General features: G+C 41.4%; 2 protein-coding genes across 2 annotated transcripts in view; both read right to left on the minus strand.

The window, feature by feature from the left end:
* Positions 1 to 14,234, minus strand: part of med17 (mediator complex subunit 17) — a 29,933-nt gene extending 15,699 nt beyond the window's left edge. The window contains exons 1-6 of the mRNA XM_080196993.1: positions 13,949 to 14,234; positions 12,807 to 12,973; positions 8,439 to 8,649; positions 6,854 to 6,990; positions 3,924 to 4,008; positions 97 to 249 (exon numbers count right to left, since the gene is read on the minus strand). Of these exons, the coding sequence (XP_080053119.1) occupies positions 97 to 249; positions 3,924 to 4,008; positions 6,854 to 6,990; positions 8,439 to 8,649; positions 12,807 to 12,973; positions 13,949 to 14,177 (982 nt within the window). The 5' untranslated portion in view covers positions 14,178 to 14,234. The remainder of the gene's footprint in view (positions 1 to 96; positions 250 to 3,923; positions 4,009 to 6,853; positions 6,991 to 8,438; positions 8,650 to 12,806; positions 12,974 to 13,948) is intronic.
* A 6,219-nt stretch (positions 14,235 to 20,453) lies between these two features.
* The window catches only part of cep295 (centrosomal protein 295), a 101,290-nt gene continuing 95,422 nt past the window's right edge, over positions 20,454 to 26,321 (minus strand). The window contains exons 28-29 of the mRNA XM_080196994.1: positions 25,784 to 25,883; positions 20,454 to 21,355 (exon numbers count right to left, since the gene is read on the minus strand). Coding sequence (XP_080053120.1) covers positions 21,314 to 21,355; positions 25,784 to 25,883 — 142 coding nt within the window. The 3' untranslated portion in view covers positions 20,454 to 21,313. The remainder of the gene's footprint in view (positions 21,356 to 25,783; positions 25,884 to 26,321) is intronic.

Genomic DNA, 26,321 nt, shown 5'->3' on the forward strand with positions numbered 1-26,321 from the left:
CAGATAATGGCTCAGTCTTATGCTCTACATAAAATCGTTAGAATAATTCATAATGCACGGGACTAAAATAAAACAAGAAAAATATATACTCCTTACCTGGAAATGGCTGAGATATGATCTGATTTTTCACCACAATGTGAGGTATCTGTGATTTAATCTGCACTGCTTCACGAGATAGCTGTGCAAAAATTTCTTTACACAAGAGAACATTCTGTGCTGCTTCCAGCTTGGTCTGCCAGTGTGCTGTACCTGCAAATGATGTACAGTTTAACAACAACTTCTCAAACGAACTACTGAAAGATTTAATCACTGTCAAGATACACTCTTAAAGACAATTATTTTGAAATCAGCTTGGTCTTCCACTTTATTATAGAAGCGTAGGATATCTTTTCTTCCCAACCTAATACAAAAGACTCAAAAACATTGATGATTAGGGCTGCCAGAAATTCTTTTTGATGATGTTTCTGGTTGCATATTTAGCATTTATCCTGCTTGGAAACAGAATCCTGCAAACAGAACCTTTAACTAATGAAAAAACTAAATTTTGAATATAAATGTTATTTAATCTTGCTGCCAAAAGCTGACGTTTCAGACAACGAAGCATATTTTAGCAAAAGGGATACTACTTCAGACAGGTGGATGTTCCATTTTGGGTACAGGTCTACCACTAGATATCTGCTATATTGCCAGTTGGGCAGCCAAAAGCAGAAAATAGGCTATGTTTGTTACAGTTTTTATAAACCAGGGGTATCAGCAAAATCTATCTCAAACAGCACGTTTCACTTTAATCATCACTTGGGAATGGAAGATCTGGCAACGTACTTGCGACATTGGAGTATGCAAGATATTATTTTCAAAGCTGCTGGGATTATGAGGGAATCAAATGCAATGGTAGCTGATTTAAAGCATAAAAGTTTTAAAAAAGACAAGTTCAAACATTTTGACTTTTTTCCTTCTCCGTTATAATGTGGGTTCACATAAGCCTTCTTATCAATTGTTTACTTTTCTACATATTTTCTGGCTCTAGGATTATGACTTGCTCTAATAGGATTCTTGGTGAAAATCCCTCAACCTGAAGTGTTTGGAAAAGGACTATTTATTGAATCATGTCAGCTTGCGTAAAGAGCTGTGCTCACTGACTGGCAGCTGCATGTCCACAACTGCTTACCTTATATTAACAGATAATTATTGCATGCAGTACTTCCTATTTTGAAGGGAACTTCAAACAACATTCATGACATCCTGAAAATGTGTCAAAATCTAACTTATGTTGAATTATTCCTTGAAATGACTGTAGAATATCCTACTTTCAATGATAATGCACAAAACCAGGAATAACAGTATCATGGTATAAAAAGGTAAAGACGCCATAATCCTAGATACCATAGGCTGACCTGAAGATCACCACAGCTCAGGTGAGAGGCAAGATTGAGAAGACAGGGTCTTCATGAAGAGCCTCAACCAGTACAGAATTGAATCTGCTCTGTTGGCATTTCTCTGAATCACAAACAGCAATCCAGCCAACTGAGCTGAACTGCATTATTTTTATTCATTCAACAATGTGGACTTCACTGGCTAAGGCAGCATATAGTGCCATCTTGCAGTGTTGAGCTGCCTTCTTACACTACAGTCCATGTTGTGCAGGTACAACCACAATGGTGGCTGGAGAGAGTTCTGCTGCCATGATAGTGATCATGGATTTGGGAGTTGATGACAAAGAAGCCCTTGTGAGTTCCTGCACTTCATCTCGGAGATGGTGCATACTGTTGCTACTGTGCTTTGGTGGTAGAGGGACTGAATGTTTGTGGACTGCTTTGTCCTGGATGGTGTTTGAGCTCCGTGACTGTCATTGGAACTGCACCCTTTGAGGCAAGGGAATGGTATTCCATCACACTCCTGATGGTTTGTGCTTTGTAGGCTGTGGATATGCTTAGAGAGTCACAAGGTGAGATACTCACCATAGGATTCCTACCCCCTGACCTACTCTTGTAGTAGTCACAATATTTATTTAGCTAGTCTAGTTTAATTTCTTGTCAATGTTAACACCCAGATTGCTGATATTGGGGGATTCAGCAATGGAAGTGCCATTGTATGTCAAGGGGCAATGATTAGATTCTCTGTTGTTGGAGATGGTCATCGATTGGCACTTATGTGTGTGAATACTACTTAGAACTTGTCAACCCAAACCTGGATATTGGATGTAGACTATTTCAGTATCTGAGGGGTCACAAATGGTGCTGAACACTGTGCGATCATCAATGAACATCCCCACTTTTGACTTTATGATAGAAAGGAGGTCATTGATGAAACAGTTGAAGATGGTTGGGCCGAGGACACTACCTTGGGAAAACAGCATGAAAACAAAAAAGTTTGTTCTAAGTCAAAAGAAAATGTGAAGCCAAAGGCCTTTGTTGGTCTTGGACCTTGCTGGACTCCTGACTGCGTAGGCTGGGAGGGTGAAGCAAATGGAAGATACCCAATTGGATGTTTGTTTGTAATTTCAGTTTTTGGAGCGTATCTGAGGAGGTTTGGATTACTCTAAGTGCAGAATGATCAGGAGGATCACCAGATTGGTTTGGACAATGCTGAGCGGATTAAATCTCACTTATGCTTAAATAAAATGAATATGAAGTCAGCTTTAACTATTGAGTAGGCACTTCAACGAGACTTCAAATTATTTCTCAAACAAATAAAATTACTGGAATCATTCATGCATCTTCCCAATTACAGAACCTAGCAATAAATGCAGCACATAACTAGGATTTTCTCCTTTCCATTGTGTTTAGGGAAAGGAAAAAATCCTAGCAGGTAAGAGAAGATTTTAAACCATTTGGCATTTTAAGAGACTGACAGAACTACCAGCATTGAGTTAAATGCCTCTAAATTAGACTTATAAGCCAACAAGAGAATAGTTATGATATTGAGATTCTAGTGTTGGACTGGGGTGGGCACAGTGAGAAGTCTCACAACATCAGGTTAAAGTCCAACAGGTTTATTTGGCAACATGAGCTTTTGGAGCGTTGTTCCTTCATCAAGTGAGTGAATAGTTTGCACATGTGAATGCAGTAAGAGATTTAAAACAAGTGATGACATTATTTGCATATTTTGATATTTTAAATATATTAACTGTATTTTTATAAAGTGATTGCACATTTTAGCCAACAGCAAATCCCCTGATGATACGGGGACTTTCAGACAGAACCACATTCTTAGGAAACAATAAAAATGTCAGAATGTGCCAGATCTTATCACCAGGAATTGCTAGCAGTAAGATTCTCAAGGCAGCTTATGAATGGAGTTATTCACTATCCAGATAGGACAATGCCTTCTCAGACATGAGAATGTACATTAGTCTGATGTGGTCGCTGACATGGAGGGAAATGGTGGGACTATTAACTTTGACCTCAGCCTCTAACATTGCTAAGCAATAGAAGAAGTTAAGTCAGCAATAGCGGGAGAAAGCATCTGGATTTTACAGACCAACAAAATCCCATCGTGTCAGAAGGTAAAATACAATTGATTATAGCATGTGACAGATGTATTAACGATTTAAGTGTACTGAAGTTGATTGATTCAAAGCTAATGAAAGGCAGGAGAATTTGATAAGAAAAATGTATAATTGATCTATTCTAAACAGTATACATCAGAATTCATTGGAGAGGTCAGGCTGTTCCTTGTGTCTGGAGAACCTAGGATTCTTTGGTGACTCCCTGCAGCTGCTGGTCAAATAAAAGATACGTCTTCCAACTGGGACACTGGCTTTCATGAGTCTTATTTTGTCTGAAGTTTCGGAGATACCCAGCCACCTTGCAAACCCTGCTAACAATTTTTAACTGGTATCATAATCATCCAATGAACAACACACATCAAAAGGCAAGGAATAATCCTAAATATAAACCAATTCTTGATTCCAAACTATGTACCTGGATTGGGTTTTTGTGTGGGTCGTCTAAAAAGGTTGACTGTGCCAAGATCTCCAATGTCATGAGCCTGTTTCTGAATAGAAACCTTTAAAAAATTATAACAATGTGTTATACATGAAATACGTTATCAAAATTTACACATGACAAAGATTAACATAACAGCAACAGTTAATACATTAATCATACTTGTGAAATTAAAAGTAGATTAAAGTACTTAAGAAAATACAGCCCTGAAGATGTTCTTAACTGAATGAATTGTGCCACTTAATCTTGTTAGTTGAACTGAATTCATATAACAAATTAGCCAAGTGTTACAAATTAAGTCACTTAACAGAGAATACATTTACAATAATCACTTCTGCCTTTAACAGAAAAAAATCCCAGGATACTTCACAGGAGCATAGGTCTTTATCGAAGTGGCAGATAGTGATTGTGGGGTGCCACAGGGACCAGTACTTGGGCCCTAGCTGTTAAATGACCTAGATAAAGGAGCCAAATGTAATATTTGCAAGTTTGCTGATGACACATAACTGGGCAGAATTGTAAGCTGTAGGGGGGATACAAGGAGACTTCGAGGTGATTTAGATGAGTTGAGTCAATGGGCAAGCATATGGCAGATGCAGTATAACATAGCAGAGTGGCACAGTGGTTAGCGCCACTGCCTCACAGTGCCAGGGACCCGGGTTCAATTCCTGGCTTGAGTCATGTTTTCTCCACGTCAGCGAAGGTTTCCTCCCATAGTCCAAATGACATGTTGGTTAGGTGCGTTGACCAAAATTCTACCTCAGGGTACCTGAACAGGTGCCAGTGTGTGGAGACTAGGGGATTTTCACAGTAACTTCATTGCAATGTTAATGTAAGCCTACTTGTGATTAATAAATAAATTTTACTTTTACCAAGTGTGAAGTTGTACACTTTGGTGTGAAAAAAAAAGTATAATTTAAATGGTGATACATTGGAAAGTGTGGATATACAAAGGGATCTGGATATATTATTACATGCAGTTTTGGTTATCCTACCTAACAAAGGATATACTTGCCATAGAGGGAATGTAGCAGAGGTTCACTAGCTTGACAACAGGGTTGGCAGGGCTGTCTACTGAAAAGATATTGGTTCAACTGGACCTGTATTCACTGGAGCTGCGAAGGATGAGAGAAGATCTGATTGAAATGTATAAAATTCTAACAGGGCTAGACAGACTAGATGCAGGGAGGATGTTTTCCTTGACTGGGAATCTACAACTAGGGGACATAATCTCACAATATGGGGTAGACCATTTAGGACTAATATGAGTGAAAAATTCTTCACTCAAAAGGACAGTGAACTTATGGAATTCTCCACCACAGAAAGCTGTGGAAGCCAAATCACTGAATGCAATCAAGAGATAGATAATTTTTTTGGATCTTAATGGCATCATGGGGTGTGGGCAGAAAGCCGGAATATGGCATCGAGACAGAAGATCAGTCATGATCATACTGAATAGTGGAACAGGCTGCTAGGGCGAATGAGCTTCTCCTGCTCCTACTTTCTATGTTCAATATTCATATAATAAGTTGAAACTGAGTCTTAAGAGTTAAAAGGACAGAGGACTATGTTGGGTCAGATGTTTAAGGACAGAGAGATGGAGATGCTCAAGAAGGGAATAATTGATGGCATAACAACCAATTATACAGCAAAAAGTATGGGTGTTGCAAAAGGAGGTTAGACTTGGAGGAATGTAGAATTCTTGGAGGGTCAGAGTGGAGAAGGCTAGAGATGGGGAGAGAAAGAAATGGATTTTGACATGATTGGAAAGTAATTGAATTTGGAGAATTTAAAACTCAAGCTTTAGTAGAACAAGAAGAAATGTGGGGTATCAAGATGTTTGCAGGTTAGATTACAGGCAGCATAGCTTTGGATGAGCTCAAGTTCATGGAGGATGGAAGATGGGAGGCAGGACAGGAGAGCAAGGGAATAATCCAGTTTGGAGGTCATGAAAGCATGCATGAGCATTACAACAGGAAATTAACTGAACTAGGGGATGAGACAGGCATATTGGGGAGGTGGAAGTAAGCTTTGTGGTGAAAAGAGATGCCGGAATCTCAGCTCAGCATCAAATAATATTATGAACAATCTGATCCAGCCTCAGACAGATAGCAGGGAGAGACAGAATCAGTGACAAGTTTTGTGATAGAAGCTGAAAACACAGCCAAAAATTTGCCTGCCCCGCCTTTTGGGTGCAGGAATCGATTCATGGCTTGCGAGTCCCAGTTCCATCGGAGATGGACAGCATTCAAATTTAGTATGGGTGCATCGACTGGTTTGACAGCCTTCTGTCATCGTCAAGAAATGCATTGTCTGGCTCTAACTTGGCACAGGACATATAGCATGCTCTCTGCACAAATTCAGTTCCATCTGATTGTGTGGCAGACCCAGAGGACAGTTTTGCCCCATACCAGTTGCAGCTTGTGTGTACATAAATCATTCAACCATCTCCCCAATATGAGGATGCAACAAGTCACTGGCAAGTTCACCAAAGAATATCCAGACATTTTGCAATAAGGTTAGCTGCAATTTTAGTGCTTGGCCCATTAAGGATAAGGCACATCATCCAGCTGAAAGTTTGGTAGTTGCAGAATGACAGGCAAATTTGTTGTCTGAACCCATATGGTTCAAATTAAGTATAGTGGCATTGCACCAGCTGGTTGGGCTGAGTGGCACAAGGAATGTGATCCTTTGCAGGTTTCCAACACAAGCTGGGAATGCCCACTCAGGCACACCTCTCATGGGGCTGCATCACATAGACCATGCAGCAAGTGACTGACAGTGCAGCAAGGCCCAGAAAATGGCAATAAGGCTGCATAGCACCATTGGTGCTACAGTCTTTCTAACGTTTAACTGGAGAAAACTGCAGTTCAAGCAGGACTAGATGCTGTATAGTTTGTGTTTACCTTAATATATGCTGACCCCTCCAGATCGCTAGGAATCATTATGTCAAGAGGGCAATAATCATCTGGAATTTTCTTATCTGGATCCAGATCAGTATTCTTTAGTACTTCAAATGTACCATGATGAGGAAAGAGTGATCCTTTGGACAGAAGATTCAAGTTTAATGAAGAACACGTAACCATCATAAGTTTATTAATTCAACATATATTTGCAATTTAAGAAATTAAGTGGTTTATAAGAAAATTATACTTTCCTAATATTTAATCTCGAAGCTCCTTCCCTGCTGCCATTAGATTTTTGAATGGACCTATCTGCATTAAGTTGATCTTTCTTTACACCCTAGCTATGACTCTAATGCTACATTCTGCACGCTCTCTTTTCCTTCTCTATGAATGGTACACTTTGTTCATATAGCACACAAGAAACAATATTGTCAGATGTATTAATATACAGTGAAAAGTAATAGTTCAAGATATATTTTACAAAGTTAGGTCATTTAGTATTTTATACTAGATAACAACTGGATGGTAGGGGAAGGTGGATCCCAGATAAAGCAAAGTTAAAAAATGCATTGCAGGGCAAGGAAAGTATTACATAAGTCTACTATTATATTGATATATCTACGTTGCTAGTAATAAAGGAAACTTTCAAAGAAAGAAACTGTATATATAAAAGAGTTAAGGATAGTGAAATTATATAATTCAAGTAATTAAGAACTGAAACTACCGCATACTCGAAGATTGCTGTACATATGTAGAGGTTCAGGAATAAGAAATTAAAAGGCATATTAAAATATATCCAGCATATAAACAATGTCAAGTTGCATTATCTACAAAGTACAAAGCTTAATTAACTTGGAATGTTTTATTTGATAACAAAATATTTCAAAACATTTTATATTTAAGTAAGTATCATTCTCCTTGCTGACTAAGGTACAAGTGGGGAGTTGGATATGTGACAATCGAATGACTAGGTTGGGAAGACAGCTGGTTAGTATGGAGGCATGAATCATTAAAATATTTTTAAAAACATTTATTAGCACTGGTGTAAGGTTTCTCACATTCTGGGGAAATTGGGTGGTTTTTATTTATAAGCACATGTACTTACACACCATATGTACATATAAACAAAAGAACAAGAAATAATGAACAGGAGAGTTAAAAAAATTGAAACTGGAATAAGAAATAAAATTAGATTAAAAACTCATCATTTAATTAAAAAATATCCTTACAGACGCCAATCATATCTCTCTCTCCATAATAGTCTATCGTGTCGATTTTCAGAATTCTCATGCTGCAAGTTATGCAAGTGCACATCGTGAAATCACGTACCCTGCACCGGCAGTTTGCTATCCACTGAATTCAATTAGCCTGCACTTCCCTTCCTGATATACACTCGTAGCACGGGGCACCTTGCCACACGACTTTGAAAATGCATACATGTGTTTTCTGGTATTTTGGTCCTTTAGATGTATTAGTTCTGTGAATGATTGCACATGTCATAGCCAAGAATCTGTGGCAAATAATTTCTGCACAGAATAATTTAAAACTTATCTAAGAATTACTTGCGCACTGAAATTCTACATACCTGCACTTCTATAACTCAAGTCCCCAAGGATCTTGTCACCCACTTTTCTTAGTTTCCAGTGTTGCCGTAGTCTGAGCAGTTCTGAATTGAAGTCTCTTTGGCGCTTTTGCTCCTGATTTTCAGCTACAGATTTATTTAATCTTTCTGCTCCTTTCAAGAGAATCTGAGCAGCTCCTGCTAGGGATTTCTTTTTCCCACACAGTTGCAAACCCTGAAGGAAAACAGCAAAATGGGGCAAATGGTGACAAGACAATGCAAAAGTACAAAAGGCAATATGCATTAAGCAGAAAATGTCCCTTAAAAGGCTTCAGACAAAAATCAGACATTTTGTAACATTTAAAAGGTTTAAAATATATAACTGATTGAAAGTAAAAGCAGTCAGAAACAGAAGAGGGAAAATGAGGTGCGCAAATAATTAGGAGAAACATAGAATCATAGAACCCTACAGTGCAGAAAGAGGCCCTTCGGCCCATTGAGTCTGCACTGAACACAATCCCACCCAGGCTCTACCTCCATATCCCTACATATTATACCCACTAATCCCTCTAACCTATGCATCCCTGGATACTAAGGTGCAATTTCTTAGCATAGCCGATCAACCTAACACACACATCTTTGGACTGTGGGAGGAAACCGGAGCACCTGGAGAAAACCCACGCAGACATGAGGAGAATGTGCAAACTCCACACAGACAGTGACCCGAGCCAGGAATCAAACCCAGGACCCTGGAACTGTGAAGCAGCAGTGATAACCACTGTGCTACCGTGCCGCCCCACAGGACTGGAGTAAGAAATAATAAGATATTCAAAGTGGTGAGAGTAACAGGAATGTACTTGGGTCTAAATTATGTTTACTGTGCGTGTTTGTAAAGGAACAGTGTGAAATAAATAAGGTTGGTGCGCTGCAGATGGCTACATGGGAATATCATGTGGCAATAACAAAGATCTGGCTCATAAAAGGCAACAGGTAATTTTCCTGGATACAAGGTGCTCAAGAAAGATACAGAAGAAAAGGAGAAAGAGTCACAGTGCTACTTCAGGAACACAAGGACAGAAGCCAGTTGAGGCTGCGCCACTATTCAGTCCGATCATGGCTTCAAATGTCTTTTACACACATCATCTCCATAACCCTTTATGTTATTGTTAACTTGAAATCTATCAATCTCTAACTTAAACAGTCAATGACTGAGCTTCCACAGCCCTCTGGAGTAGAGAATTCCAAAGATTCAAACCCTCTGCGAAAAGAAATTTCTCCGCATCTCGGTCTTGAGTGGCAATTACCTTATTTTGAAGTTGTGCTTCCTGATACCAGACTCCTCAACCAAGAGAAACATTTATCTGTATCTACCCTGTCTATTCCTTTAAGTATTCTGTAGATTTTAATGAGATCACCTCTTATTCTTTGAGGCACTAGAGAATACAGGCCCAATTCCTCCATAAGAGTCTCGCCATTTCCCAGATCAAGTCTGGTGAACCTTTATTGCATTTCCTCTACGACAATAATAACCTTCTGAGGTAAGGAGAACAAAACAGCACACAGTACTTCCAGTGAATCTAACCAAGCTTCTACACAATTAAGGAAAGACCTCACCACTCCTGTACTCAAATCCTCTTGCGATAAAGGCTAATATTCCATTAGCCTTTGTAATAGCTTGCTGCACCTGCCTTCAGTGACTTAGGTACCAGACATCCAGGTCTCTTTACACATCTACATCTTTTAATTTCTTACCATTTAGGAAATACTCTGCACAAGGAGAAAATACAGTGTTGGAGAGAATGTCCCAGAGAGGTCAAATAGATTCTATTCTTGACTACAGCTAAGAAACAGAGGTAGCATTGCACCACTGAATGTTTTCTCTCTGCTAAGGTCTAGTAGAAAAGACATCAAGGAACAAAGTTAAAAGGAAATTACAGAAAAATGTAAAAACTGTAGAGTAATGATAATGGAGGACTTAAATTATCCGAATTCAGACTGGGATGATAATAGTGTTGCTGGTAGAGACAGGAAAGCATTTCTTAAGTACGATCAGGAGAATTTTCTAGATAAATACGTTTCTGGCCCAAGGAAAGAGACATTGCTGGTTCCGGTTCTGGAAAACGAGGCGAGTCAAGTAGATCAAAAGCCAATGGGAGAACAATTAGGGCACAGTGATTATGAAATTATTAGCTTTAGTTTCACTGTGAAAAAAGTTAAGGAGCAAACTCGCGTAAAGATAATTAGTTGGCAGAGGGGAAATTTCAATGAGGTAAGAACAGATCAGTCTAGGTATATTGAAATCAAATTCTGGCAGGCAAAACTGTAAAAGAACAATGTACTGCCTTATTGGGGTGCAATCGAGAGAAATTCCCAAAAGGGGAAAAGGGAGCCCAAAAGGTCGAAAGACACACCAAAAGGTCAAAGAGACCTGGACAAGAGAGTGAATAAGATTGTGCATTGACAGAATAGTAAGAAATCTGTTTTGAGACTTCTTACTGTGTTTACCCCAGTCCAACGCCAGCATCTGCACATCTAACAGATGTCAGGTTGATAGTTAGAACCAGGCTCAAAACAGAAATTTGGAGGGGGGTGGGGGGGTGGAAAAACGAGAAGCAATGAGAGAATACGAGAAGATGCTGGCAGCTAATATAAAAGAGATTTGAACATCTCACACTATCATATGAATAATGAAACTGTGCCAATTAAAGGCCAAAATAGGAATTTACTCATGCAGATGTACAACATTCCTGAGAAACTAAATCAGCACTTTGCATTTGTCTTCACCAAGGAAGGAGATACTGTCACAGTAAAGAGGAGACAGTCAAAAACAGCAGAGAAAAAACACTGGAGAAATTTGGGGGACTAAAATCAAACCCAGGATCTGATGGCCTGCATCCCAGGGTTCTAAAAAAGGGTCTGCAGAGAAAGTGGAAGCACTGGTTATGGTTCTCCAAAATCCCTATATTCTAGAACAGTCCTAATACATTGGAAGTTAACACTTATTTTAAAAAGTGGAGGGGGGGGGGGAATGGAATAAGAAAACTATAGACCAGACAGCCTGACACAACTCATCAGGATAATGCTGAAAATTATTAAGGAAGTGTGAACAATCTACTTGAAAATCACAATATGATCAGACAAAGTCATTATGATTTTATGAAAGGGAAACTGTGTTTGACAAATTTATTAGTGCTTTTTGAGGAAGCAACTAGAGTGGCTAAAGGGAAACTAGTAGCTGTAATGCAACTGAATTTTCAAAAGACATTCATAAGGTGCCAAGCAACAGGGTAGTAGTGGAATAAAATTCTTTAGGATGGTCTTCCCGTCAGGCGTTGGCCCGTCTCGATCTCTCTGCTATCTAATGCAGATAAACAAGGTCTAGGCCAATATTTCCGCCCTTGTCTCAACTCAAGCTCTTCAATGGCCAGTTGTTGACTATTTCAAGGCCTGTTTCCTGCCCAGCCTTAATTTTCAGGTTGGCTGGCTGAAGTTCAAGGGCAATGGGGAAGCCAGAAAAGTAATCCTGTTCAGGCTGCAGGCAGGGGAAGGTAGGGGGTAGTGGAGAAAGGTACCTCCACCAGCAGCCTCCTTTTAACACGCCCTCCCCTGCCACCTCCCTCCCACCCCAAAACCTCCTGCAAAAATCCAAGTGCTCTTTTATCCCAGGTCTTGCCACCAACATCCCCACCTCCCTCTGCCCACTCCCTGAGGCTCAACTCTCCACCCTGCCCTGAGACCACCACGATTACTTGATCCTGGACTCCCAGGATTTAAGAATCTGGGGACTACTTGCATTCCCAGCCCTGTCCACCACATGAGGAATCAGGACAGAGGAGAGAGAAACTTGCCATTGACAGAAGAGCCAAGAGCCAAAGGACACTAAGTGAGTGTCAAAAGAAAGAAAAGCGTCACGAAGGAAGTTATTTTTAGTTAGTGTGTGGTTAGGATCAGAAATGTGCTATCTGAAAGTGTGGAGGAGGCAGGTCCAAAAGTGGCTAAAAAGAAAATTGGATAATTATCTGAAAACAATTGGAGAACTATGGAGAAAAGGCCCTTTGTTTCTTTTCGGTGCGGTGTGGTGGGGTGGGGTTAGCTAGTTTACTCTTGCAGAGAGCCATTATGGAAATGAAGGGCCAGATGACCTCTATCATGCTGTAACGATGCCACGATTTGGTTCAATGAATATTGAACAAGTTTTACAAAGATGTAGAGAAAAGGAAATGCTCTTAGTGAAAGCACTAAACTTGATTTTTGCTTCAATCATATGCTACATCTTTCCACAGTAAACAAAACACAGTTTTGCAGTGAAGCAGCAATTTGGCTTAATATTAATTTACACTCAACGGAAATCTTAACTTTAGGCAATTCTGTTGCACCGTAAGTTGTAAATACCTGTTTTGAAGGGGGAGGCTCCTGGGAAACAGGATCCAAGGCCATATACTTTTTCTCCTTCAGGACATTAAGTACATCATAAAGCACACACATCTCTGTCAGTGTGCTTCTCAGGTTATTCCTAACGGTATCCCAAGGCCACAAAGAGGGTTGAAACTTCAGTATTGCTAAATGTCACAAGAAAATAAGTACGATTTTAAAAAACTTGCATCTCTGTAGCATCTTTCACTATCTCAGGATGTTTTATAGTCAATGAAGTACTTCTGATGCACACACATTGTAACGTAGGAAATGTGGCATCCAATTTGTGGCATGCACAAAGTTCCACAATAAGCAAAAATGATAAAAGATCATTTCAAATGTTCTTGGGTCTTCACCTGGGTCAAGGAGCCAGAAGTCAATTGGCCAAGAAACAGACAATTCCTCCGATCACTTCAAATCGTGTGGCGATCCTTCACATGTGACTGAGAAATCAGACAGTGTATGCTATATCTTGGTTTAATAGTCACAACTGAAACAAGCTACATGTAACAGGATGGCACCCCCAATGCATCAAATAGAGCTAATTGCCAAATTATGTGCTCGAATATTCAGAGTGGGGCTCAAAGACCTTGTGATTCAGAACTGCGAGTACTCCCACAGATTCCGGGGGGGGCGTCCGCGGGCCGGGGGAGATGGGGGGGGGGGGGCGGTGAGTGGCGATCGCGCGCGGGCAGGAGGGGGGGGGGTGGCGATCGCGCGCGGGCGGGAGGAGGGGGGGGTGGCGATCGCGCGCGGGCGGGAGGAGGGGGGGTGGCGATCGCGCGCGGGCGGGAGGAGGGGGGGTGGCGATCGCGCGCGGGCGGGAGGGGGGGGGGTGGCGATCGCGCGCGGGCGGGAGGGGGGGGGGGGTGGCGACCGCGCGCGGGCCGGGGGGGGTGGGTGGCGATCGCGGGCGGGGCCGGGGGGGGTGGGTGGCGATCGCGGGCGGGGCCGGGGGGGGGTGGGTGGCGATCGCGGGCGGGGCCGGGGGGGGTGGGTGGCGATCGCGGGCGGGGCCGGGGGTGGGTGGCGATCGCGGGCGGGGCCGGGGGGGTGGGTGGCGATCGCGGGCGGGGCCGGGGGGGGTGGGTGGCGATCGCGGGCGGGGCCGGGCCTCTCACCTTCCTCGTCCTCGCTGTCCTGCTGCCGCTGCGCCCACTCCTCCCCGGCCTCCGGCTCCTCTCCTTCCGAGTCGCTGCGGTTGAAGTCGATTTTCTGCGCCAGTTTGGCCAGATTCTCCGACATGGAGAGCGGCTGTACATAGGCCTCGGTGCCGTCCAGAGAAACCTCCTGCACCTGATTCTCACAGGCCGCCTCGATACTGATGGTAACAGCTGGGCCGGCCGCCATGGCGAGAGCGGCGCCGCCCGGACACTGCGGCTGGGTCTGGGGCTGAACCTGGGACTGGGGCCGAGACGCCGATCCAGGCACCGCGCGTGCGCACCAGCCCTTCCGACCTTCCCCGTGACGTCACTTGAGTTGTGAGGCTCATTCAAAAGAGTTATTTATTATTGATCATATATATAAACATATACATGACTGGGAAGGCAGTTATTGCTGGATGTTCAAGTCCACAATTCATTCTGCACTTATTCCGGTGTGAATGGTCAGAAATGGATCTCACAGGATGGAGGGTAATAGCTGGACGTTGGCCTCGCTTGGTGATGGCCACTCTCTCAGGTTGCTAACTCAGGCTATACATAGTCCAGGAGATGTTCATGCAAATTATCTACAGAAATCCACCGGTCTACCTCCCCCAATGCATTCTAAAGAAGCACGAGAGAGGAAAATATATCGAGGCTTCTATCAAGCTTATTGCAAAAACCCATTTCATAACAGCTAAAATTTCCTAGATACATTTGCTCCAGTTTGTACAATAGTTTTGTTAATGATGTATTGAATACATGCCTTAACTTGGCAATTAAGCAAGGTTGTCTCAAATTGGGAGCTCTTTTATGGCACCAAACAAGTAAACAAACTCAAATTAACTTAGGGACCAATTAGAAGGTGCATCCCCCAAAAGGAAGGGAGGACAGCCTGAAAAAAAAAGGTCCAAAGGAAACTTAAAACATTAAATTAAAATGTGATTGTTGGGGCCTATAACACACCTGAGCCTCTGCCGGGGGACACATTAGGGAATCATTGCAAGCATATATAAACCAATTTACTGGTTATCTGAAAAGAACTGAAACATGCTGTGATTTTACTAGGCTTAGCTGCTTTTCTGAGGTAGTGGAAAGTGTAGACAGAGTCAATGGTTGGATGGCTGGTTTGAGTGATGGACTGGGCTATATTCATGACCCTTTGTTGTTTCTTACAGTCTTGGGCAGAGCAGGAACCATACCAAGCTGTGATACAACCAGAAAGAATGCCTTGGAAATAAACTTGTTTTAAGACACAGGTTGGCTACTGACTCATTCTTCCTCAACATACAATTGGTGAATTTAACATAGTAGCAGAGGATGAACATTAAGCTTTGGTGATTGGTTGCTGATTAAGAAGTTTTGTCTTTATTGTCTGAGAGATAAATAAATATACTGTTACTAACAACTCACTTATACAATGGGAGAAGAATATTGTGAAATCTCAGGTTTTGACTATCCACTGAGGTGCAATCACATCAGTGGAAAAATAAAGTTGAGATGTGGCCAAGGGTTACTTTGTTACTCTGAAAGAAACAAGATATGGTTTTGGCAATGTCATTACCAGTAAAAAGTCAGAATAGGAATGAAGTTTATTCAGTGGATGACTTGGATGCTTGAAGAAGAATTGACTATTCTTCGACAGTTTTTGGATGAGATTTTTACAAAAAGATTGATTTGGTGGAAGCATATGAAGTATAGTCAATCTTTGATATATTTTTTAAAAACACAGATGACTTATCGATGGAGGAATATATATATTATGGACTTTGGTGACTGAAAAAGTTTAACCTTTAAAATGTAGAGTCTGTATTGGCATTTAAATTACTTGACTGTGCGTGCATTTCTCTTTCTAGACTTTTGTTATTGATAGATTCAATTCCATGGGAAAGAGTCTCCTACACCAAATGGCTACTGCTGTAAAGACATATTTTGGTTAAACAGTTACTTCCAGCTACTTTCCTATCAAATATAGGTAACTGCAATAAAATGAAGGATTTCATGGTGGCTGAATATCAGGATTGACAAAATATTACATATGGGTTCCATTACAAAGACGGGTTGCTGAGAAGTGGTCACACTTAGCCAATTTGAGTCTAGACAAAAAGTGAGTCTGGGATGGTGACTGTAGACACTTGAACCTGAGAAATACACACAGAATAAACTTACTTTAGTGTGCTGCAAAGTATCATTGCACAATGAATTGCATAGAGTGAAAAAATCATGTTTTTGAAGTAATGCACAAAAGAAAGAAACATAGAAAATAGGCACAAGAGTAGGGCATTCAGCCTTTTAATCTACTCCACCATTTCTTACAATCATAGCTAATCATCCAACTCAATCCTACTCTGCTGCCGCCCCCCGCCCCCCCCTCCTCCGGCCGTATCCTTTGGTCCACTTCATCCCAAGAGCTATATCTAATTCTTTCTTGAAAACATACAATGTTTTGACTTCAATTGCTTTCTGTGGTAGTGAATTCACAGACTTAGCACTCTCTGGATGAAGAAGTTTCTCCTCATCTGTCCTAAAGGTTCACCTTGGTTCCTTAGACTGTGACTCCTGGTTCTGGACTCCCCTGCCAACAGGAAGATCCTTCTTGCATCTACTTTGTCTAGTTCTAGTAGAATTTTATAGGTTTCTATGAGATTTCCCCCTCATTTTTCAAACTCCAGTAAATATATAATCCTAACACAATCTTTCTTCATACGTCAGTCCCGCCATCCCAGGAATCAGTCTACACTCAGGTAAGGGGACCAGAACTACACACAATATTCCAGATATGCCCTCCTTAAGGCTCTATATAAATGCAGCAAGACATCCCTGCTCCTGTACATTAATCCTCTTGCTATGAAGGCCAACATACAATTTGCCTTTTGTTTACTGCCTGCTGCACTTGCATACTTACCTTCAGTGACTGGTGGAGAGGACACGCAAGTCTAGTTGCACTTTTCCCTCTCTTAGTCTATAGCTGTCTTTGCTATCCAAGTGGATAAACTTGCATTTGTCCACATTATACTGCATGTCATTTATTTGCTCACTCACTCAGCTTGTCCAAATCACACTAAAGCATCCCTACATGCTCCTCACAGCTCACCCTCTGAACCTGATTCTGAGGCTGAAAATGATGACGGGGGTCTACACAAAGGAGTTGTGTTGGTCACTGGGAGTTTGGATCCGGTGATTGAGTATTTTGATGTCTAATTCATTCAATTAAACAGTTTTAGATAGTGGTTGCACTTCCAGTGTGAGGGGTGGATTGGCTTAACAGATAAAAAAATTCAGAGCAGGGAAGATTTTTGGCCCTTTCGTGACATTTTTATGAGAATGTAAGTCAATAGACATAAAATCTGCATTTCTATAGGGGGATCAACTCCAGAGGGAAATGTTTCTCAAACCTCCTGAGGAGGCACCTGAGACAGAGGGAAAACTCTGTTAGTTTCTATAACGTGGTACTTTTGGTGTTGTTAAAGTTGGATCATCTGCAAATGAAGGCAGATTCTGCCATGTTTTACCTATACCATAATAGGAAACTGGCAGATATCATCTTGGTACACATCAACCTCCTGTGGCACCAGTGAATTTCAAAACTGTTGATAAGATTAGTAAAGAACTTTAAGGTTGGGAGTCAGGCTTTTAGAGCTTTCAAATATATTGGATTAGAAATAAAACAGTTTAGGTCTGAAATTACTTTGCATCAGCAATTGTATTTCAATAGTATTGGCCCTATTGCAGTCTTGCAATCAGTCAAGTTAAGTCTTCACAAAAGATGCTGATGTTTCCAAGAAAGAGCAGCTTTGGAACCTGGTTGGCAATTCAATTGGCTGGATACAGACGAGCTGGATGCAAGTCTGATGTTCTTTAACTAAGTACTATAATTAAAAAAAACCCAAGATCCAGGAAATCTTTTGGGTGAGCAAAATATTTAAGAATTAAAGAAGAAATATGCACTCAAAATTTCCATCTTTGGGTAACTGAAGAATACTGATTGTGTTTAGTAATGCCTCTCATGCAAACCTTGTTGATGGGTTTTCAAGTAAATATTTACTATGGGTGAAAATGGGAATTCTTATCCATTGGCTTGAGAAGCCAAGAAAATTAGGTGAATGGTTTAAAAAAAAGCATCCTGTAGAGACTCTTGCACAAGTAGAAGTAGTTAACACAGCATTCCTTTATCTAAAATTTTAGGGGAAAAATACATTGGGGAAATGAAGAAAATGTTCCAGTAGTGTTACATTGATAATCAATCCCTTTGGGACAATATATACACACTCTTGGAGTGCAAGAAGATTGTGAATTGGTAATGCAAATTTAAAACAAATGGGGGAGAAAAAGGAAATCTAAGTTCCAGTAGGTTAATACAAACCATCAGTTATCAAACTATTTCGCCAAAAGGAATGCTTGTGGTGAAAAATTGTTGGGGTATTAGAAGGATGATAGAACATGAGACTTTTAAAAAAATGGTGTTTTAGTTTTCTATCTTTGGGTTTACTTTTCTGAAAAGGAAAAGCATTTTTTTTGGAAAATAATGGAATCTGTTGATGTTGAAATTGTCATAATACGTTTTAAATTGGTAACAACTGTGTTAATGTTTTTTCTACCAAATTGGATAAGTTCACATTTTTCCACATTATATTCCATCCATCATGTTACTTCCCAGCTTGTCCAAATCTCCTTGAAGATTCTTTGATCCCCCTCAACTCCCAAAGGAGTTTCTCATACATGCAGCTCTGCTTCATTTCTTTGCAGAAATGAGCTCAAAGTTCCAGGGACAATAGAGTGGTGGGATGGCCTCCAGAGATAGGTGCCTTGACAGCCACTGTCAGTGTATGCCCACCTGGTTCACCGAGGAGGAGGTCTTGTTTCAGGGCCGTGTTCTAGGCCCAACAATCTTCAGCTGCTGCATTAAACTTCCTCCAACATAAGGTTAGAAGTGGGGATGTTTGCTGATGACTTTTCACGACTGATCAAATATAGAAGCAGTGTTCATATGCAGTAGGATTTGGACAAAAGTGGCAGGTAACATCTGCATAAGTGCCAGGCATTGACCATTTCCAACAAATGAGAATATAACCATTTCCCATTAATGGTATTACCATTGCAGAATCCACCACCATTAACACCCTGTGACTGACCATTGATCAGAAATATAACTGGACTAGTCATATACCGTAACTGAGACCTGGCCAAATGTTACAAATTCTGTGGTGAATAATTCACCTCCTGCCTCCCCGAAGCCAATACACAATCTACAAAGCTCCAGTAAGAAGTATGATGGAGAGATGTCTAACTAGTCTGGATGAGTGCAGCTACAGCATCCCTTTAACACCATCCAGAACAAAGCAGCCTATTCCATCCTTAAACATTGACTCACTGCACTATCAGCTGCACTATGGTGTAACTGGTACACCATAACCATAAAGTCGTTATGGTGTACCAGTTACAAGGAACATTACAAAAATCTGCCAAGTCTTCTTAGATAGCACCTTCCACAACCTCCACCATCTAGACTGCTAGCAAATACAATAGAACATCACCACCTTCTGTTTCCCCTCCGAGCCACACAGCATTATAATTTGGAACTATAATCACTGTCCCTTCACTGTTATTGGGTCAAAATCCTGGAACTCCCTAACAGCACTGCGGATGTACTACACCAAATGGTATACAATGCTTCACAGTAGTCCACTGGCACTGTCTCAAGTGAAATTAGTGATAGACAGTGAAAACTAGCCTTGCCAATGACTCATTTGCATGAACAAATAAAATAGTTGCAGACGTCAGCAATAACTTTCTGCAAGATCTGAGTACACCAAGACACTGAGCACATATCTAGAATGTTCACCTTCAACTGAAAACCCTAAGTTAGGAACTTTGTTTTTTGTTTGCTTCTATCTTATGGAACAATGTGTGGCTGACAAGGCAGCTGCTTTTGCTCCTCATTCCTCATTGAAGATGCATGATATAACTGCATAAGCTGTTCCCATGTCATGCTGATGGCTGACAACAGAAAAATGTGGATCAAAGTGAGTGAAGTCCAAAGCAGGTGGAACTGAGTTCCAAATAGTTGAAATACACCTGCTAAGGAGGAAGAGCACACTTTTTCAGAAGTTATGAGAGCACCAATCTCTTACCTAAGCATGGCTGCAACTATTCAGTTTTGTTGTTCAAAGATTTCCTGACCTGTGAATTTTACTGACGCTGGCCAGTTCCACACAGCGAGATATATGTGCTGGATTTTAAAGGGTTAAATTCTCAGTTAATTGCTTATTTGACGGCTTCAGAGGTTCCCACTGATCTGCAAACCCACCTGGAGTAAATTTGGAAATGAGAAGATCATGTTGGATTCCTGACCTGCTGCTTAACCTGCCTCTCCTTGATTAGTGATCATTACTTAACAATTCAGAAGTCAGCCATTTGTAGGTATACTGTGCTGTTTATTTTTAATTTTAAGAAGATAGTAGATTTTTGTAGAAGCCAAAAGCAAACCACTGCAGTATTTTGGCATCACCAATCCAATGGAAGTCCATGATTCCTGAAGAAGTGTATTTTTAGAAGGCATACATATTTGAAATTAAAGGTTTTCAACCAGGGAAGTTGGTCTTTTCTAAAATATATTTTAAAAATTGTGTCTTTACACTTTTACAAATTAACATTACTATATACAACATGAAAAGTAAAACAAGCACCTCACAAGGCAAGGCTTATCTGCTTTGAGAATATTTGTGAAATAATTGTAAGCACAGCCAAAAGCTTTTAAATGAGAAAACACCAGTTTGATTTTTTTTTGAAGCTATAATCTAAAGCAGTCAGATAGTCCAACACAGTTTTATTTTTTATCTAAAAAAAAGTATATTTAGACACAATGTACAAATTCATAAAATGTGGTATTTAATACTAGGTATAATTTATCTTGTTTGCTTGATTACATTGGAATGCTGACCAATAGCTGACACATTGGAAAATCTTCCATGCACAAAACTAACAATGTTGCAGATGTACAAAAGATAATATTTATTGACCGATTCAGTTGAAAAAACTGATTTTTCAAAATATATATAGTGATGAGTATTTTTATACAAAATTGAATTAATTAGTCTATAAAATGGATAAATAAAATGTAGTTTATAAAATCTTATATATAAGCATGAAAACAAGATTTACAAAATTGGGTAACCATCTAAAATTCTCATCACCATTTACAGATATCTTCATATAATGAAGCTTAAAAACTACAAATAAGGTTTTATAATATTGCATTAAACCAGAGAAGTTTATACATTATTACATATTTATTTGTATAAGGTTGTGTAAGCTGTTCTTGATTGATTCATAGATCATACAACATTACTGATGAATTTTTTTAGCTCTTAGTTTTTCCAAAGTTTTCTAGGATAAAACAGAAAAATAGCACTTAGTAGTTTCATGCATTGTTTCATACACAAGTTTAAAAATTGGCTCTAGTAATCACAATGAATGCTCATTAAATGCTATGAAAGACTATTCTGTGACATTTTCAATCTACTGAACATGTTTTATGCATTCATTTGGTGTGACCAAAATATAAATCTGATTGAAAAATGGAAGGTGTTGATGCAACCTCATATGTATCTTGACTCATTTAGGACACTTTAATAACATAAGAACATAAGAACATAAGAAATAGGAGCAGGAGTAGGCCATCTGGCCCTTCGAGCCTGCCCCGCCATTCAATAAGATCATGGCTGATCTGTCGTGGCTCAGTTCCACTTTCCCGCCCTCTCCCCATAACCCTTAATCCCCTCTCTTATCAAAAACCCATCAACCCGCTTCTTAAAAATATTTAGCGAGGCAGCCTCCACCACTTCAACGGGCAGAGAATTCCAGAGATTCACCACCCTTTGAGTGAAGAAGTTCCTCCTCAACTCCGTTCTGAACCGCCCCCCCTTTATCTTGAGGCTGTGCCCCCTAGTCCTACTGTCTTTTTTGAGCGGGAAGAGTCTTTCCACCTCTATCCTATCCATCCCATTCATCATCTTATACGTCTCAATGAGATCTCCCCTCATTCTTCTAAACTCTAACGAGTACAAGCCTAGTTTATTCAGCCTCTCCTCATAGCTCAACCCCCTCAACTCCGGTATCAGCCTAGTAAACCTCCTCTGCACTCCCTCCAGGGCCAAAATATCCTTGCGCAGGTGCGGCGCCCAAAACTGCACACAGTACTCCAGCTGCGGCCTCACCAATGCCCTATACAGCTGCAGCAAGACCTCCCTACTTTTATATTCAATCCCCCTCGCTATGAAGGCCAGCATCCCATTCGCCTTCCTGACCACCTGCTGCACTTGCAGGCTGGGTTTTTGCGACTCATGCACAAGGACCCCGAGGTCCCTCTGCACCGTCGCCTGCTGCAGTTTTTCGCCACGTAAGTAATAGTCCTTCCTACCATTCTTCCTACCAAAGTGGACCACCTCACACTTGCCAACATTAAATTCCATTTGCCATTTCCTGGCCCATTCGCCCAGCCTATCTAGATCCTTCTGCAGACTCTCCACACCCTCCGCACAATTTGCCTTTCCCCCAATCTTGGTGTCATCAGCAAATTTCGACACCCTACACTCGGTTCCCTCCTCCAGATCATCTATATAAATGGTAAATAGCTGAGGCCCCAGCACCGACCCCTGGGGCACCCCACTAGTCACCAACCGCCAATCCGAATAGCACCCATTGACCCCCACTCTCTGCCTCCTATTTGACAACCAATCCTCTATCCACGCTAACACCCTACCCCCAACTCCATGTCCTCTGACCTTCTGCAGTAACCTCTTGTGAGGTACCTTATCAAACGCCTTCTGAAAATCCAGAAAGACCACATCCACCGGCTCTCCTCTATCCACCGCCCTAGACACATCCTCATAGAACTCCAGTAAATTTGTCAGACACGACTTCCCTTTAATGAAACCGTGTTGCGTCTGCCCTATCAAGCAATTCCCTTCAAGATGCCTCGCAATTTCCTCCTTAATGACGGATTCTAACATTTTACCTACCACAGACGTTAAACTAACCGGCCTGTAATTCCCCGCCTTTTGCCTGGCACCCTTCTTAAACAACGGCGTAACATTAGCCGTTTTCCAATCCTCCGGCACTTCCCCGGAATCCAGCGACGTCTGGAAAATAACCACCAAGGCATCCACTATCACCTCCGCCATTTCTTTCAGAACCCTCGGATGCATTCCATCCGGTCCTGGGGACTTGTCCACAATCAGCCCCTCCAGTCTGTCGCGCACCACCTCTCTAGTAACAGTAATGTCATTAAGACCCTCCAGTCCTACCACCTTTCCATCGCTAACACCCGGCAAATTATTCACGTCCTCCTCCGTGAAGACAGAAACAAAAAAGTTATTCAAGACCTTAGCCATATCCCCATCCCCTACCACTAGGTCCCCTTTCTCATCCGCTAAGGGACCAACGTTCACCCTAGCCAGCCTCTTCCTTTTTATATATTTATAAAAACTCTTGCTATCCTTTTTTATATTAAGCGCTAGCCCAGCTTCATAGCTTCTTCTACCCTCCTTTATCAACTTTTTTGTCAATCTTTGTTGACATTTAAACCTTTCCCAATCCTCTTCTCGCCCACTGCTCTTAGCTACTCTAAATTCCTCCGCTTTTAATTTAACACTTTCCTTCACCTCCTTCGTTATCCACGGCTTATTACCTCTCTTCCTACTGTCCTTTTTAACCATCGGAATAAATTTCTGCTGAGCACCAAGAAAGATCTCCTTAAAGATCGTCCACTGCTCCTCAGCAGACCTACCTTCCAACGCGCTCCCCCAGTCCACATTCGCCAATTCTTCTCTCATCCTACCATACTCCCCTCTATTCAAACAAAGGACACGTGTCCGGGAACCCACTTTCTCCTCCTCCATCTGCAACAGAAACTCCACCATACAATGATCACTCTCTCCAAGAGGATCCTTCACCTCAAGGTCCCTAATTCTACCCGCCTCATTACATAGCACCAGATCCAAGATAGCTCGCTCCCTCGTCGGCTCCAACACACACTGTTCCAGGAAACTATCCCGGCAGCATTCCAAGAACTCCTCCTCGAGCCCACCTCGTCCAACATGGGTCGACCAATCAATATGCAGATTGAAATCCCCCATAACTACTGCCGTCCCATTCCTGCACGCCGCACTTATTTGCGCGTTAACAGCCCGCCCCACCTCCAGATCATTATTCGGGGGCCTATAGACGACACCCACCAGCGTCTTCCTCCCTTTGCTGTTCCTAATCTCCACCCACAACGATTCCACTTTCTGCTCTTTGGCTCCGATATCATCCCTTGCTACCACCTTGATGCTGTCCTTAATCAGCAGAGCTACGCCACCCCCTCTTTCCTCCTGCCTATCCTTCCTAAACACTTGATAGCCCTGTACATTCATCTCCCAGTCCCTGTCACCTTGCAGCCACGTCTCTGTAATGGCCACCAGATCGTATCCATTTGTGTCGATCTGCGCCACCAGCTCATCCACTTTATTCCGAATGCTTCGTGCATTCAGATAAAGCGCTTTCATCCCAGCCTTCTTCTGGACCCTATTTGCCATAACGCCACCACTTGGGACATCCTCAGCCTCTTCCCTTACCTGTACCCTATCCTTAACTGTAGACCTCCTAACATCACCTACCCTCGCACCTGAGAACTTGTTTTGGCATCCTATAATCTTGATACTGCTGTCAAGTTTTACAGCCTCATTATATACTCATGTAAGAAAGAAGCATTTTGCCCTTACTGCCGTACTAGAAATTTCACAATGTGTTAACTGCTTTAACTACAGCCACAAATGAGTTGTAGAGAGATCAAAGCAGCATTTGACTGACCTCAAGAAACCATAGCAAAATTGGAATCAATAGGATTGGGAGAAATCAGTAGTTGACTGGTTGGAATCTTACCTGGTACAAAGAAAGAATATGGTTGTTAGAGATCTATCATCTCATGGCAGGGTATCTGTGCAAGATTTTCCTAGTTACAATTAGCTTCTATAATGACATTCCCTCAATTTGGAAGGTCAGAAACGGGGATGTTTGCTACAGCATTCAGTGACATTCACAACTTCCATAACATTCACAACTTGCGTCCATGTGCAGCAGTAACTGAACAATATTCTGGAGGTCAACTACTGATTTCTCCACAGTAGGCTTGGGAAATCCTTTGAAGTTTGAATTGAAATGGATGGGTGACTGTAACTCTCATGAAGTTAATGGGAGCTCTTGTTCGTCCTGACACCACAAGAACTTCAAATAAAAAATATATTTTTCATCGAGTACCACCACTCAGTCATGACTAATATCTCCAAGGGGTCCCTCAAAAGGCGTTAGTCCCTGACTTATATAGCATACCAAAAGAAAGGGCTCCCCCTACGTTCAGCAATGTGACAAATGTTGATTGAACTATTGCTACTAACTTGGTGTGCTTGGTTTCTGGATATCAGGCTAAATGCAAAGAGTTTTTCTTGAAGATAACACTCCAGGTTGTTTTCTATTTTTAAAAGTTCTATCACTCACAAATAAGTACTATAGTTGTCCAAGGGAATTACATTGTTAGGCTATATACAACCAGAACAGTCTGTGTCAATAATACAGAAGAAAACATGAAATCAGCTATTGAGGGGGAAACGATTGCAATATCTACTTAGCATAAGCAATTACTCAAAACAAAGTATACAGACCTTGTCAACTAAGAAATATGAGGCCTGGAAAGTGTGGAAGTGGCAGATGAATTATCCTTCTAAAATTTATTTTATGTTCCTCAGAAATACGAAGATGTACAGACTGAACATTTACCTTTTGGAATTCTTTAGCTTTCTCACGATTTCTGGCACACACTAGTTGTCTGGTCACCTCCTTTTTCCTGCTTTTCACCTCATCGAGTTGGCTGTAGAGACTGCATGAATAATATGCCAATATAAGGACATTAATAAGTCTAGCACAGAGCAGATCTACAGGCACTAACTAGATCCTAAGAAGGGAAAAGAAATTAGGTGGATCATGGATGAGCAATTGAAGCTAATCGTTTGCAATTTCTGCACCATGTGGGAACTTCAGGGCACTTCATGTACCTTGGGTTACAATGTGTGCAGCTCAGGATTTCCAAGCTGGTGTCACAGTGGAGCTTCAGGTAGGATAAGTGTTCCTGGATTGTACATTCCAGAAAGTGGTCACTCCAGAGGCAGTGAGAGTTCAAGATAGCAGATGGGTGACCATCTGGAAGAAAAAGGTGGAGGCTGAAATTGCAAGAAACTTCAGGATGTGTACCACTCTTGGTACTCAAGAAAGCAGACTGCTGGAAATGACAACATTTGAAGGAGTCTAGCCCAGATCA

Source organism: Carcharhinus amblyrhynchos, chromosome 10, assembly GCF_965287045.1.
Source record: "Carcharhinus amblyrhynchos chromosome 10, sCarAmb.v2.hapA, whole genome shotgun sequence".
Classification (NCBI taxonomy): domain Eukaryota; kingdom Metazoa; phylum Chordata; class Chondrichthyes; order Carcharhiniformes; family Carcharhinidae; genus Carcharhinus; species Carcharhinus amblyrhynchos.